This window comes from Barbus barbus (genome assembly GCF_936440315.1).
Source record: "Barbus barbus genome assembly, chromosome: 15".
Classification (NCBI taxonomy): domain Eukaryota; kingdom Metazoa; phylum Chordata; class Actinopteri; order Cypriniformes; family Cyprinidae; genus Barbus; species Barbus barbus.
The window spans coordinates 21,512,396-21,527,967 of record NC_136743.1 but is presented as its reverse complement, the minus strand read 5'-3'; the positions used below and the strand labels follow the sequence as shown (position 1 = coordinate 21,527,967).

Below are 15,572 nucleotides of genomic sequence, written 5' to 3'. Positions count from 1 at the left end.
GCAAAGTGTTTACTGGCCCTCGGCGGTGGAGTTTTCACTAGTATCAGCCTGAGAATGATGCATAATGTTCTGTTTGCATCAAAACTGTGGCTGAACGACGCTATGCAGTATGGTCAAGAACAGCACAACTACCCCAGACACAGCCTAAGCAGAGCTAAACGGAGAATGAGTTACGTTTCTTTTTCTCGTGCACTGCAGAAATGGGAGGCTACGGGTTTGATTTAAACGGATCAAGGCAAGTGGACCAAAACCATAACCATGACACTGACTTCCTGACACAGCTATTCTCGTTCGCTCAGAAACGACTGCTATGGGTTCTGCGAGCCACACAAGTGAAATGTTTCCTCGCCATTCATCCGGCTGCACTAATCAGCTGTTTTATTAACGTTTGTTATGAAACCCAATCCTGACGTGGGACAGGAGTAACTTAAGCTAATAATGATCTTTAGATATGTTGTGTCACGTTTTGTCTCTGTTTGCCGCTTGTGCAGTTTAAGTCAAGCCCACGGTGTGTGTAAAGTGTCTGCTAATATGCCGCACATTCAGTGTAGAGTCAAGCAATAAGTCTGCTCCCATATCCGTAAATGGTTTTTAAAAATACAGGATACAGGGTAAAGCGGTATGTATATGAACTCTACTCTCATACCCTGTACATATATAGATAAGTATATTGAGTCAGCTGTTACCATTATTTTTCAGAAAACATGAAATTGTTTTGTACATCAGTAAATATTAAATTTCAACTTTAAAGCTTTCTGTTTTATGCAACTCATTTTTTTTGTGGGAAATACTGGAATTATTATTATTATTTAAATCTTGAAGTATTTTTGTCTTGTTTTCCAGGAAAATATAAAAACACCATTAAATAAATTGTACACAAAGTAAATCAGAATAAAATTGTTAGATTTAGGCAAACCTCAAACTGCAAAAACACATTTTCTTAAGACACAGTGAAACGTATGAATATACACATACTTTAATGCAATCATAATTCTCACATTTGACCTCAGACATTTTCTGCACAAACAATAAAAAAAAAAAAACTTTTTTTGTAGAGGGACATTCACATCAATGAACATCATGACATTTCCGGTTCATATTGAGGATAATGATGACAAATGTGGTTGGTGATGAATTTACACTGCCCTTCCTCATGCTTCTGCAATGAATGAATGCAGTCTGGAAAGGCAACATATACATTTTACTGTAGCTGCATGTCAAGGTTGTATTAAATAGCTTCAGAACCTGTTCGTTCAGCAGCCAATCACAAATCAAACATCTATTGAAGGGCAGATAGGGAGGAAAAAGAAAGAAACATGGTAGAGGATTCTCACTCAGTTTGGTATGGAAGCCTATTTCTGCCACAAAATTAAAAAAAAAATCATGCCTTGGCAATCATGACATAAAAAGTAATTATGGCAAAGTTATGAAATAAAGTTGAAATCATGCGATAAAAAGTCAAAATTATGAAATAAAGTCAAAATTAGGAGGTAAAATGTATAATTGACAAGTCAAATAGGACTAAAAAGTATTTTATCTAATTTTATGACTTTCTACCTAATAATTTAGATTTTCTTTCCATTTCAATTTCATAAGTCATAATGTAATCTTAATAATAATGGCTTTTTGGGTCCTAAATATGACTTTTTATGTCTTTGTCTTAAATAAATTTTTTATTTGACTATCTCATAATTCTGACTCTGTCTCATAAATAAATTGTCTTTTTTTATTTCATAGGTATGGCTATCATAATTTAGATGTTTCATTTTATAAATATGACATAATTATGACTCAACATTATCAGATTTTGTGTCATAATTTATCAAAGTTTGATCTTATGCATGCGTCAGAAATGAGCTTCCATAGTTTGGTAATATACATCACACAGTGATCATAATAACAGGCACATTCTATTCCATCAAAGCAGAAACCTCCTGCACCTCAACCCTTCTGGAGCAAGCCGAGATACACAAGCACTTGCAGCGTGACATCTAAACCCAAACAAAATAAACAACTGGGGCTTTTCTGTCCCTCAGGTAACCCCCGATCCTGAAGTATTAACAACATTTTACTATGAGCATCACGTCACTTTTGCACAGTCACAAAAGGAAAACGTTTGAAACCATGTTCCTCACAGAGATTTTCCAGTCTCTTGATGTGTCGTCACAGATATGCGACAAGCGGCAAGGCTGCTGAATACACAGAGAGCGCAGGTAATGAGCATCACATCTGCATTTCACTGGATACTGCAATCAATAATGTCACTATCATCCAACTCGCTGCTTGAATGAGGAAACAGTGCTGTGGTTTTCTTGAACGCTCAATTCAAATGAAGAACATGTAGATCAAGAGGAAGCAGGGATAGAGAGGAAGAGGGGTAGCGGTCTCAAAAAATGGAAATCCTGTCGTCAACGGTTAGTTTCCCCAAAAATGAAAATTCAGTCATTAATTACTCACCCTCCAAACTCGTAAGACCTTTGTTCATCTTTGGAGCACAAATGAACATTTTTGATGAAATCGGAGAGGTCTCTGACCCTCCATAGACAGCAAGAATACTACCACGATCAAGGCACAGAAACGTAGCAACGACTTCGGTAAAATAGTCCGTGACATCAGGGGTTCAAAGCTACGAGAATACTTTTTGTGCACAAAGAAAACAATAATAACATCATTTATTCAACAATTCTTCTGCCCGAGGAACTTCCGTAATTTTAGAGAGCACCCCAGAACGTAATCGGCGTAGTTTACGTTCAGCGTCTGCGCGCTTTCTACTGACTGTAAACAACGGTGATTACGTTGATTACGTAAATTTGCTTCGTAAAATTCCAGTTGAACCCCTGATGTCACATGGACTATTTTATCAATGTCCTTTCTACGTTTCTGCGCCTTGATTGTGGAAGTATCCTTGCTGTCTATGGAGGGTCAGAGAGCGCTCTGATTTCATCAAGAATATCTTAATTTGTGTTCCGAAGATGAATGAAGGTCTTACAGGTTTGGAACGACATGAGGGTGAGTAATTAATGACAGAATTTTCATTTTTGGGTGAACGAACCTTTTCAGTTATCCAAATGGAATTGTTCATGCTGCTCTTTTCTATACAATGAAATTTTAAAATGGAAATGAAAGGGAAACTTTAAATAAGCACCATTAAAGTATCATAAGTGGTCCACATGACTTATGCGCTATATTTTTAGTGTTCTGAAGCCGTACTATCATTTGTGTGGCTAAATTTAAGTCGTCTTTCCTGAAATTCTTGCTTCTTTTTTGCATTCATTTTCACTGTTTGGAAAAGAGCAGCTTGAATCAGGGTTATCATCATTAAATAAAACTGAAACCATATTGAAAAATAAAAATTGTCACTTGAAATAAATATTAACAAACAAAATTAAATATATAAAAACATTTTATTTCAGCTAGTTGCGGAGACAAGATTTCTCATTTTCATTGTTCAGTCAAATCTTCGTCAAAAATGATACTAAAATAACAATGGCTCACACATTTTTGAATCAAAGAGATACTATTATACTGTAGTTTTTATAAAAATTGAATCAATTTAATATTTTCCATTTTCTATTACATTCACTTTCATTTAAATTTTAGCCTAGCGTTTTAATGATTCTGTTGTGTTTTTGCTATTTTTAGTAGTTTTTAATATTTATTCATTTTACGGTTTTAGTTTTTTTATGTAAACCAAATTAAATGAGAAATGTTGCCTTGGCAAAAAGCTGAAATACAAATTCAAAGTGTTTACTGGATATATAAATTATTTCAGTGAACTTGTTTTATTTCAAGTAAAAACAAAATGGATTTAGCTTTAGTTTTAGTTAACCATTATAACCCTGATTCTGCATTATTTGTGTTCCACAGAACAAATATCAAAAAGATTGATAGAAAAGAGGGAGTAAAAATGACAGAATTTTTATTTTTAGATGAACTATCCCTTTAAGTATGGAAAGAAAATCAAGTCATTGTCTCTGAATGCATAACAGACTGGACAAACACGTCACAGAAGGGTTACTACAAAGGGACCGAGACAAAAGGGCGAGCGAGAGCACAGCGTCACTGCTTGGAACCTTCTTCCTGTTCATCCTCCTCCTCCTCATCATCAAAAGACACAGCTCCAGAGGTATCAGAGATACTTCGGCAGTGTCTGTACCAGCGGATGACTTCCTGAAAGACGTTGTCCTCCCCTTCCTCCACCTCTCTTCCATCCTCCTCCTCTTCGTCCTCAGGTGAAAGGCCAGACTCGGAGTAGGAGGTGGAGTAGTAGCAGGAGTCTCCCTTGCTCCTCAAAGGCCTGCGGTCTGGTTTGTTTGAAAGCTGGAGTTCTTGGGCGAGTGGTGGCACTTCTGAGATGAGCGGCTCGTCGGGGTCTGATTGACTGAGCGTGCCATCAGAGCATGGGATTTCAGCGGTGTCCGTCTCCGCCTGACTTGGCACGGGGTAGCTTTGATTGGATAATACAGCGTCTGAGGGAGGAGCCAAGTGTAAGAATATTTATGGATACAGGGCAGAAGTGGAAAAGAAGATGGATACAGACAGAAGGATGACATGAAGCACAAATGATACAAAAAAAAAAAAAATTAAAGGGTTACTCCATCCCATAATGAAAATTGTCATTAATCACTTATCCTCATGTCATTCCAAACCCATAAAAGCTTTGTTCATCTTTGGAACACAATTTAGGATATTTGGATGAAAACCGGGAGGCTTGTGACCGTCCCATTGACTGCCAAACAATTAACATGGTCAAGGAAGAGGAAAATATTAAAACATTGTCAGAATAGTCCATCTGCCATCAGTGGTTCAACCGTGATGTTATGAACCTACGAGAATACTTTGTACGCAAAGAAAAAAAAAAAAAGATGACTTTATTCAACAATTGGTTTCCTCTTGGAGAATATCCGCTGGATGCAAACTGCGTACGCTGCTCTGTGTCAGTAGCACCACACGGATAGCTCTTCTATGTTTGTTTAAGCTTTGATTTGAATGAAAACAGTGTATCCTTGTGGCACCGCTGACAAAGAACAGCGTATGCAGTTTGCGTCCAGCAGATACTCTCCAAAATGGCGCTACACTGACACGGAGACGAATTGTTGAATAAAATTATTTTTTTATTTGCGTACAAAAAAAACTCATTGCATCATAACTTTACAATTGAACCACTGATAGCAGATGGACTATTCTGACAATGTGTTTTATAGTTTTCTGTGCCTTGACAGTGTTATTTCCTTGGCAGTCAATGGGACGGTCACAAGCCTCCCGGTTTTCATCCAAATATCTTAAATTGTGTTCCAAAGACACACAAAGCTTTTACAGGTTTGGAACGACATGGGGGTAAGCGATTAATGACAATTTTCCTTTTGGGGTGGAGTAACCCTTTAAGACAAGAAGAAAATACACCAGAAAAGGCAGATGATAAAGAGCAGAAAAGATGAATGAGAAAACCAAATCGCTGATGTTCCACATAAAAAGAAATGCATTGTGACAAGAAAAATGCAAATATACAGGGCCCACAAAGTATATCTGAACACTTTCGGAGTCAAAATGTCACTGCACTACATAGAAAATATCAAACCAAGTGGCATCTGAAAACATGTTACAAGAAATCCTTCCACTTTTCAGAGCACTTTTTTTTTTAAGGTTTTTAACAAACTGGATTTGAGATTTTTTTTCAGTTTAGTTCAAGTAAGACAAGCAGAAAGTGTCAAACCCTTTATTTTGTCTTCATTTTAAACAATAGATTTCTAGTTCCATATTATGAAATCTAAAGTAAGTGTGTGTGTGCGAGTGTGTGTGTGTGTTTTCTCTTTCAAATATATACTACTGTTGTTAAGTTGTGTATTAAGTGGGTTGTTAAGGTTTTTATGCTCACCAAGGCTGTATTTATTTGACCTAAAATAAAGTAATATTGTGAAATATCATTACGATGTAAAATAACTGTTTTCTGTTTTAATATATATTATTATGTAATTTTTCAGAATTTTTAGAAGCCATTAATCCAGTCTTCAGTTTGTCACATGACCCTTCTATTATGCTGATTTGGTGCTCAAGAAACATTTCTTATTATTATAATGGTATGCTACTCATGTTGCGCTACCTAATATTTTTGTAGAAACTGATTTTTTTTTCCTTTCCAGAATTATTTGATGAATAGAAAGTTCAAAAGAGCAGAATTTTATTTCAAATGAAAATCTTTTGTAACATCCACGCTCAATTAATTTCTTTCAAATAAAGTTTTGAACATTAATGTGTGCTATTCGTCACTCATATGTTTTTATTTGTTGCTCAATCTCCAAATACTGTATATATCATGCTCACCTGAGCTCAGAGTTGTTGTGATTGGCTCGTCATTTAGAGGAGGATCCTCTTCATAGGACTCTTCGTCCATCTCTTCCTCATCCACAGAGGTCCAGGCACGAAGCTTCGCCTCTGCAATAGCAAACTGCTCAGCCACACCTAAAAAAAAGAAGAATCGTATCGAATGACCCTGGAGTTTACACAATGACACTAATTAAACAGATGGCAGTGCAACAAAATCTCTTTTGACACAGTGATGACGTAGACGTTACTCGTGATGCTTTTGTTCTGATTGAAAAAGCTCTGCTGCCGAGAGACTCAGGTTTTGTTAAATGCCACCCTAACTCAGCAGCCACATTTACTGCAGTCAGGAAACTGATGACAGCCAAACACGTAGCAGAGTATAAGAGCCAGAAGACAGGAATGAAGTAAACTGACATGCAGGATCCGCAGGTGTAGCTTTCTAATTTAACACCATCTGCGGAGTCTAAAAGCCTTCAGCTGGCACATCACGGACGGGCTAAAGTTGACTGACACTTGATCAAATTCCTTAGTTACATTACATATTAATGCTAATTATATTCAGTATAATATTAATGTTAAAATAATAGTAATAATAAATGCTATAGAAAAGGAAACTATTTTTCAAATTTTTAAACTTTTAAAAAATAATTCACATTATTATATATGTAGTGATATATATATATATATATATATATATATATATATATATATATATATATATATATTAGACAGACAGATAGATAGATACAATTACTACATTAATTCAAGTGATTATTATTAATAATATTATAATGTGTATATTATATATTGTGTTTATATATAGTAATATACATATATAATATGTAATGAAGTATAACCATTGTTAATGTTGGAAATCTGCACACTTATTTTCAAACCAACTGTGAAAAGTTTGGGAATTACTCTGGACTCTTCCTTTAAGTTTGATCAACACATTAACACAGTAGTTCGTCTGAAACTTCTGTCTAGAGTAAAGCCTTTTCTGTCCTCCAAAGATCTTGAAAGAGTCACACATGCTTTGGTTTTATCTCGATTGGACTGCTGGAATTTCCCAGTCCTCTTTTACAAGGCTTCAAATTGTTCAAAACGCTGCAGCCAGATTTTTAACGGGAGTCCACAAACATCAACATATTACTCCTATTTTAATGGCTCTAAATTGGCTGCCGGTACGGTATAGAGTTGATTTTAAAATACTGATGTTTGTTTTTAAATCTCTAAATGGTCTTGCACCCTCGTACCTGTCTGAACTTTTAAATCTGAATACATCAGGCAGGTGTCTACGGTCCACAAATAGTTACTCTCTAGCTCAGCCCCGAACACGACTGAAGTCAAGAGGTGATCGTGCGTTTGCCGTTGTTGGACCTAGGCTCTGGAGTAGTCTTCGTTTTTATCTGAGATCCCTGTCCTCTGTACATGAGTTTAAATCAAAGTTAAAGTCTTATCTTCTGGCCAGAGCATTTAGCGATTCTTAATTATGTTTATTATGGATTACTGTTTTTTCTTTCTTTTTTATCTTGTATCTTAGTTTTATACTCTGTAAAGCACAGTGGCTCCTGTTGTGTTTATTTGTGTTTTATAAATAAATGAAATTAAATGTATAAATATATATATTAGACAGACAGACACACCGATAGATAGATAGTGATTATTAATAATTATATTAATTAAAACGGGTAAAAAAAAAAAAAAAAAAAAAACTGCACACACACACACACACACACACACATATACATACATACATCAGAATTATGAAATGAATCTATAATTATTATATTTTAATCGTTAGTACTAATGAATGCAGTTTTTGACCTCAAATTAGTTGATTATTAAAAAAAAACTTAATCTTAAAATAAACGAAAACCAGAAATATACAGATTACCTATACATTCATGCACAATTTAAAATTTTGATGTGCAAAAATGAATTTCATGTCCACATTATTTGACAACAGGCCAGGCATCAATATCTTTGTACGCCAGCAGTTATCTCCTTAATATTTCTTTAGCAGTGAGAGATTTACAGCTGTACTAACAGGGTGGAAGGAGACACCCACCTGCTGCAAAGCGGGCCTCCTGCTCACCCTCGCTGAGATGGGAGTAAGAGTTAAAGTGGGACTGCAGTGTAGCAGATGGAGGGTCTAAGGGCTTAGACCAACCCTTCCACTCGATCAGATGAGCCACCCGACCCTGAGCCATGGCCGTGGGTTTGGTGACGTGATCCTTCACCACCTGTGAGATGCCTGTGGGAAAACACAGGGGACTGTTAAAGACTGATTAACTCAGTGTGTTGCTAACATGCATTATATTCATGATGATGCTACAGGGGTTTAAACCCTTACCATTAAATGATGATCTGGCCAGAGCTGCAATTTCTTGGATGCTAAGGGCTTTTCTTGACTTGGGGAGCATATCAATAGGGTCATCAACCTGAGGAAGCAAGTTCAAAGACAAAATGGTTTCCTTTTAGACTGTGTAAACATTATAACTTCACAGAAACAAGCAGTTTAAAATGATTTAGTCATTAGTAATCAACAGTGTTGGGGAGTAACTAGTTACATGTAACAGAATTACATAATCTTACAAAATAAATGTAACTAATCAATTACTGTGAAAAAATGTGTAATTAAATTACAGTTACTTATGAAAATGTGATCGATTACAAAGAAGGTTGCATCTGAATATTTTCACACACACACACAGATTTAATTTGATTTCTTTCCCAAATTGCATTGACTCACAGAACAGGACACATGCTTATTTAAGCTATTTTAAGCTTTATTTTTAAGATTATCTGAAGATTTGATCAACAACAGTATCATAGCTAAAGAATGATCTCAAAGTAAAAAGAAGTGTTAAAGTTCAATTTTGTGGTGGATGTGCTTTAAAATTAAAATATTATCTTAATTCAAGCGATGAAGAATTCTGAAAGTCTGACAGTAAGTAATGTTGAGTACTACTGCAAGGTTAACTCTGCCTTTACATTTTAAAATGATTAACAGTTGAAAATATTCATTAGAATTTTAGAAAAGTAATCAAAAAGTATTTAAATGTAATCAGTTAAATTACTTTACTAAAGTAATTGAAACTTGTAATCTGTAACCTATTACATTTCCAAAGTAACCTTCCCAACACTGGTAATCAAACACTTAGCACAAATGATGAAACTCTGCATACACAAGTTAAACCAGTCTAAACATATAGATGATTACTTACAAATTGAAGCCGGTTACAAATTACATGATCAAATTTGTAGTCAGTAATGTAATATTAACTTTAAATTTGAGAGGACCCTCAAGTAAATATTTTAATTCAAAGGGGGTTGAAAAACAAAGTTTGGAATAATTTACTGAAATTGTGTGAACTGTAATAATATAATATAATCTATACATATATATATATATATATATATATCTCATTAAAGTGGGTGATAAAGTTCACTACATATCAAATAGATCCATCTATAAATGATATCCACACATTTACTTTAAGTGCCTCCTATGACCGGTTTAAAGTTATCCACTGCTGTATGTGCGCCCCTGGTTGGAATGACAGCATGGCTAAAACAATCATCAAGGAATTAATGGCCAGTCACCGATTAGTTCTCTTACCTTATGACATCCCCTGACACGCTTCTCTCGCTGTATGAATTCACACATTGCAAGCATTGATTTTTCCAGTTAACACACAAGTACCAAACTACAAGAGCTCCACATGAAAGTAAATGCTCAAAAGCCAGTGCTGACTCAAGCTTCACCTCAGAAACAGATGCCAAATCCACAATTAACCCTTTGACAATTCACTTGCACTCATCCAAGTTGAAGCATATGTTAGTTGCACGGGCTGCTCAAATGGATCTGTGAGAGATCAGCCACACTGTGGCATTAATAATCAAAGCAGCTTATGGCTCAAACATGTTTGGCCAATCAAGCCTCTTTCTGTGGCTTGTTAATTTGCAAACAGCATTCACTGCCATGTCAGATAATATTAGCCTGCAGCCGCAAGATGATAATAAAAAGTCTGGCCACAGCTGGGGGCTAATGACCTCTGGCATTTGACATTAATGGGTTACATGACGGAAATCTGAATTGACAAGTGACATCCATCAGTTTAAAAAGAGAATTGACGTGTCCGATGAGTGATGAGGTGACTATTTGTATTCCTTGTATTGCAAAGCTTTCTGAAACACAGATCCAGTTTCTATTTTCAAAGGTGAGGTATTCGTAAACCATCAAAACAAAAGTAGGCCACTGTGTCATACATAACATGCGGCATTTAAGCTATATCCCTCCCAAAACCAAATCACACAGGTGGTTCAGACATACACTTGCCTGATGTTGAAGTCTAGAATGAAAGTACATATGCTTAAATCAGATTGCTCTCTAAAGCCCATAAGAAAAAGCTGCTCCTGAGGAAGACTGCAGCGGCACCAGCTGCCTGCCATGTTTCAGTGCCGTATGTGGGTCAAATATTTCTGCGTGAGACAGACATGGGCCATGGTGATCGTAATGAGGTCAATTAAGCCTAAACCAGACAATTCGGGCATAATTTACTTCATTAGCCTGGTATTATATGCTAATACCATGGTACTTTGATATGGTAATGACACACACCCAGCTCATCACACCATTCAGGAGACACCTTCCAAGAAGAGCTGCAGAACAATTAGAAAAACTAATTCCAGACACACCTGCAGAATATATTAGTATTATTATTAAAAATATTATCACAATATTACTATGGTACTATGTAAAAAAAAAAAAAAAAAACGCTATTACCATGGCACGTCCAAAAAATGCGGTATTACCTACCAACCAACCTATACTGTCCAAAAAAAACAAAAACATTGCCACACTAATTTCTCAACAACAAAAAAAGAAGAAATTGTATTACAATGGCACTATGTCTAAAACATAGTATTCACATGGTACGTACCCAAAACAAATGGTGTTAAAATAGTACATGGCCTAAAAAATAACATGGTACTATAGTACTGTATCGTTACATTTCCATGGCACTATGTCCAGAAACAGTATTAGCATAGTACGTGCACAACAAATATATAGTATTACAATATTACATGTCCTGAAAAATAAATGTACTAGTCAAAAAAATAAAAATAAAAAAGCATAAAAACATAGTATTACCATGGCACTATGCCCATAAACATAGTATTTGCCCAAAAAACACTGTATTAGAATAGTACACTACAAAATAACTTGGTAGCAAATTAAAAAAAATAAAAATAATCCCTTTCAATATAAGAAAGCAACATACCATGATTTATGCCCAAAAACACAGTAGTAGAATAGTATAGCCAATATGTCCTAAAGAGAACATGGCACTACTTTCGAAAAAGGAACAAAATGTCCAAAATGTCAAATGTCCAAAAACATGCTATTTTGGTATGCATGTCCTAAAAAAATAACACGAGTAGATGATTTCCAAAAAAAAAAAAAAATACTATCAATCTGCATGGCCTATAGGACATAAAAAAGATTTCGCTATAAACAGGAAAAATTAAATACAGAGAAATTGTCACGGAAGGAAAGAGGTCACGCATTGAGATTTGTTTCATCTCAGTGAAATGAGCCGCAGCGTGTCTGTGTGAAATAAACACAATTAGCCGTGTAAGGTCAAATATATCACAGCAATTGCAACAGAAAATGTATTTGCAGTGAAGGAAAACGCATCTAAAACAGGCCACCTGAGCTCAATTCATGGACAGCAACACAATGCAGTTAACGCGATATAAAGGCCGGTCGTTATAGCAACAGGTAACCCGTGGACCATCTGTCCCTGAGCATCATTAAGTCCCATTATCCATGCACTACACGCAGACACAGCTCTATGCACCGCTGTATTTGGTTGGTTCGATTAGATTGGTTTTCCTCAATCTGTTTTTTCCCCCCCCAAATAAATATAATGACTGGCATCATTCCACACAGAATCAGTGATCTGAAATCCCATCTGTTTCTACGCAGTCCCTGTACGACAGCAATGCCACAAATAACCGGTTAGTTACAGATGTATTTAGCGCTTGAGGTGATGGATCAGGCCCTAATAAATGAACCCCATCACAGAAGTGAGGGTGACACGACAGGACACAAGAAGTCCATCAGCTGCCCCAAACTGACTGATTGACGAGCAGATCATTTTCATAAACAACAGCAACAGCGCGTGGTTTCTGATGTTATTGACGGCCTATTGCCATCTCAACAATACCAGCCCAATAACACATGCATTACAGTCCAAAAACATTGATGGTCAGTGACAATCAATACACGTACCTTTAGATTTAGTTGGGGTAAAGCTGTTAAAAGCATTGCACATGGATACAGCATTAGCGTTGTGTCTGGAGAAAAGAATCGCGGAGCCGTCTTCGGCAGTGAATAATAGACACCACCTTTTCTTGATCATCAGAGACAGGGGCAGAAATGAATGCTGTTAACCCACGAAACACATCGTCCCTACCACACTCTCAGCCTCTCAGAGAGCATCATCCACCTGTAATGCGGCTCTCTTAAAGACACACGAGTCTCTTTCACACGTACAGAGTGCAACTTACTATGGCAAGCCTCGTTAACATTTACAACTTAAACTAAGCTATTTTTATGTTAGTAGTACTTACTACTAGTGGGTACTCAATTATACACATATACAGGGCAAATAAGTATTTGATACACTACCAATTTTTCAAGTTTTCCCACTTACAAAGAATGGAGAGATCTGTAATTTTCATCGTAGGGACACTTTAACTGTGAGAGACAGAATATAAAAAAAATCCAGAAAATCACATTGTATGATTTTTAAATAATTAACTTCCATTTTATTGAAATAAGTATTTGATCACCTACCAGCCAGCAAGAATTCTGGCTCTCACAGACCTGTTAGTTTGTCTTTAAGAAGCTCTCCTATCCTCCACTCATTACCTGTATTAATTCATAGGCGTAATTTACGGGTGGGACGGGTGGGACATGTCCCCACCACTTTTTACCAGGCTCGATATTGTCCCCACCACTTTTAAAAAGTAACTGAAAAATAGATTGCGTAAGGTATATATTAAAGGAAAAGCACCATCTACAAATCGTCACTCTTCATAATTAATTCATTCATTTAACACATTTTTCCGCCGGTCAGACGCTTTTCAACGTCCTCAAAGATGAATATTAAGTCTCGTTGTGAAACTATCGCGAGATACGCGATATGCGTCATGGGATATGTAGTTTCCTTTCCCTATAATTAGTCTACAGATCCTGTACCTTTCTTTTTACGATGTTCGTATTGTTTGGATACTGTTTCAAGGTTGAAATATTTTATTTGAGATTTTTGAGAAGATTAATTGGACAATATCTCTGGTCCACAAGTCAAATCATCACTCACTGTAGTCATCAAGTGATCAAGTGATGACTAGAAGGTGGACGACGGTTCTTCTTCAACCACGCAGCGAGGTGAGTTCACTTGAGGCATTGTTAAAAAGTCACAAGTCACGGTTATTATTACAAGTCATGATTAAGTGTTATAGGAAAAATTAAGTTATGTAAGAAGTAAATAATTCATTTTGGGATCTAAATGTTTACATTTGCAATCATAAGCAATATATTGGCATTTGTCCATCATTGAAGGCTGAATAATAGTTAAAGCACTTTTAGGCAACAGGACAATTCTATGTTATGACTGGGATTTTCACAATTAAAACAAAGTATACAAGTCTTTAGTTCATAGTCCTTTAATTCAGTTTTGTATTAAATCACAGCGCACTCCAGTGGCCGCCAGAAAACATGATTAGCGACAGTATTCACGTAAATTAAATATAATATGTTTTCGTGTTAAGCAAAGTAACTTACTGTGCGTGGCTGCTTCACTAAAAAGCTTCTTATATCACTTCCACACTTTCTTTTGGACATTTTGTTGATGTTTTAACATTTATGCTATAGGTAGCAACATTTACCGTTAACTAGCCTTTACATGTGGGGTGGGGGAGGAAAAAATAGAGCTTTTATACAAACATAATAAAAAAAAAAGATTCGTTAAAACAATTTAATTTATTTAATTATTTAATTAATAAAGGTAGTTTAACCATTTTAAACACAAATAAACACTCATGTTTTAAACAAGGTTTTGCGTAGTTCAGGATTGGTTAAATTATTTGATTGGATGAGGAAAATTTTGTGGGCTTGTCTTGACTCTTGACGTAATGTTTATTAGAAAATATGCAAGTAATTATGAATGAATCGTAATACACACAATTGTGCAATTAATGAATACGCTGCAGCTGAGCTGACCATGAAATGGCAAGTTCACCATATTTATCTTGCGTATTTTGATTGATATTAGCTACCCTGGATGTGTTGTGATAAGCAAAACGTAACATTCACATTGTGAATGTTACGTTTTGCTTATTCGGATGTTTATAGACATATTTGTGAATGTGATGCATGTGTGCATCAAAGTGAAAATGAAGTGCATTTCCAACTCTGAACTCAGTCCCCAAGTAAATTCGGTTATTAAATAAACAAATAGCAAAACGAGTTGTGCGGTGTCCCCACCACTTTTCAAAGCAAAGTTACGCCGCTGTATTAATTGCACCTGTTTGAACTTGTTACTTGTATAAAAGACATCTGTTCACACACTCAATCAACCAGACTCCAACCTCTCCACTATGGGCAAGTCCAAAGAGCTGTTTAAGGACACAATTGTAGACCTGCACAAGGCTGGGATGGACTACAGGACAATAGGCAAACAGCTTGGTGAGAAGGCAACAACTGTTGGCGCAATTATTAGAAAATGGAAGAAATTCAAGATGACTGTCAATCTCCCTCGGACTGGGGCTCCATGCAAGATCTCGCCTCTTGGAGTATCAATGATCCTGAGAAAGGTGAGGGATCAGCCTAGAACTACACGGGAGGACCTGAAGTTTGCCAAAGACCATCTGGATGATCCAGAGGAGGCATGGGAGAAGGTCATGTGGTCAGATGAGACCAAAATAGAAGTTTTTGGTATAAACTCCACTCGCCGTGTTTGGAGGAAGAAGAAGGATGAGTACAATCCCAAGAACACCATCCCAACCGTGAAGCATGGGGGTGGAAACATCATGCTTTGGGGGTGCTTTTCTGCAAAGGGGACAGGACAACTGCACCGTATTGAGGAGAGGATGGATGGGGCCATGTATCGCGAGATTTTGGGCAACAACCTCCTTCCCTCAGTAAGAGCATTGAAGATGGGTTGTGGCTG

At 36.4% G+C, this 15,572-nt stretch overlaps 1 protein-coding gene across 1 annotated transcript; it reads right to left on the bottom strand.

The window, feature by feature from the left end:
* Positions 1-4,059: 4,059 nt before the first annotated feature.
* On the bottom strand, positions 4,060-12,852 carry LOC306881964 (uncharacterized protein; the record flags this gene model as incomplete). The annotated part of the gene is made up of 5 exons (XM_079436361.1): positions 12,629-12,852; positions 8,681-8,768; positions 8,396-8,581; positions 6,322-6,459; positions 4,060-4,469 (listed from the first exon to the last, which is right to left on the bottom strand). The coding sequence occupies exons 1-5, from the start codon at positions 12,680-12,682 to the stop codon at positions 4,060-4,062; spliced, it is 876 nt and encodes a 291-aa protein (XP_079292487.1). The 5' UTR covers positions 12,683-12,852.
* Positions 12,853-15,572: the final 2,720 nt, after the last annotated feature.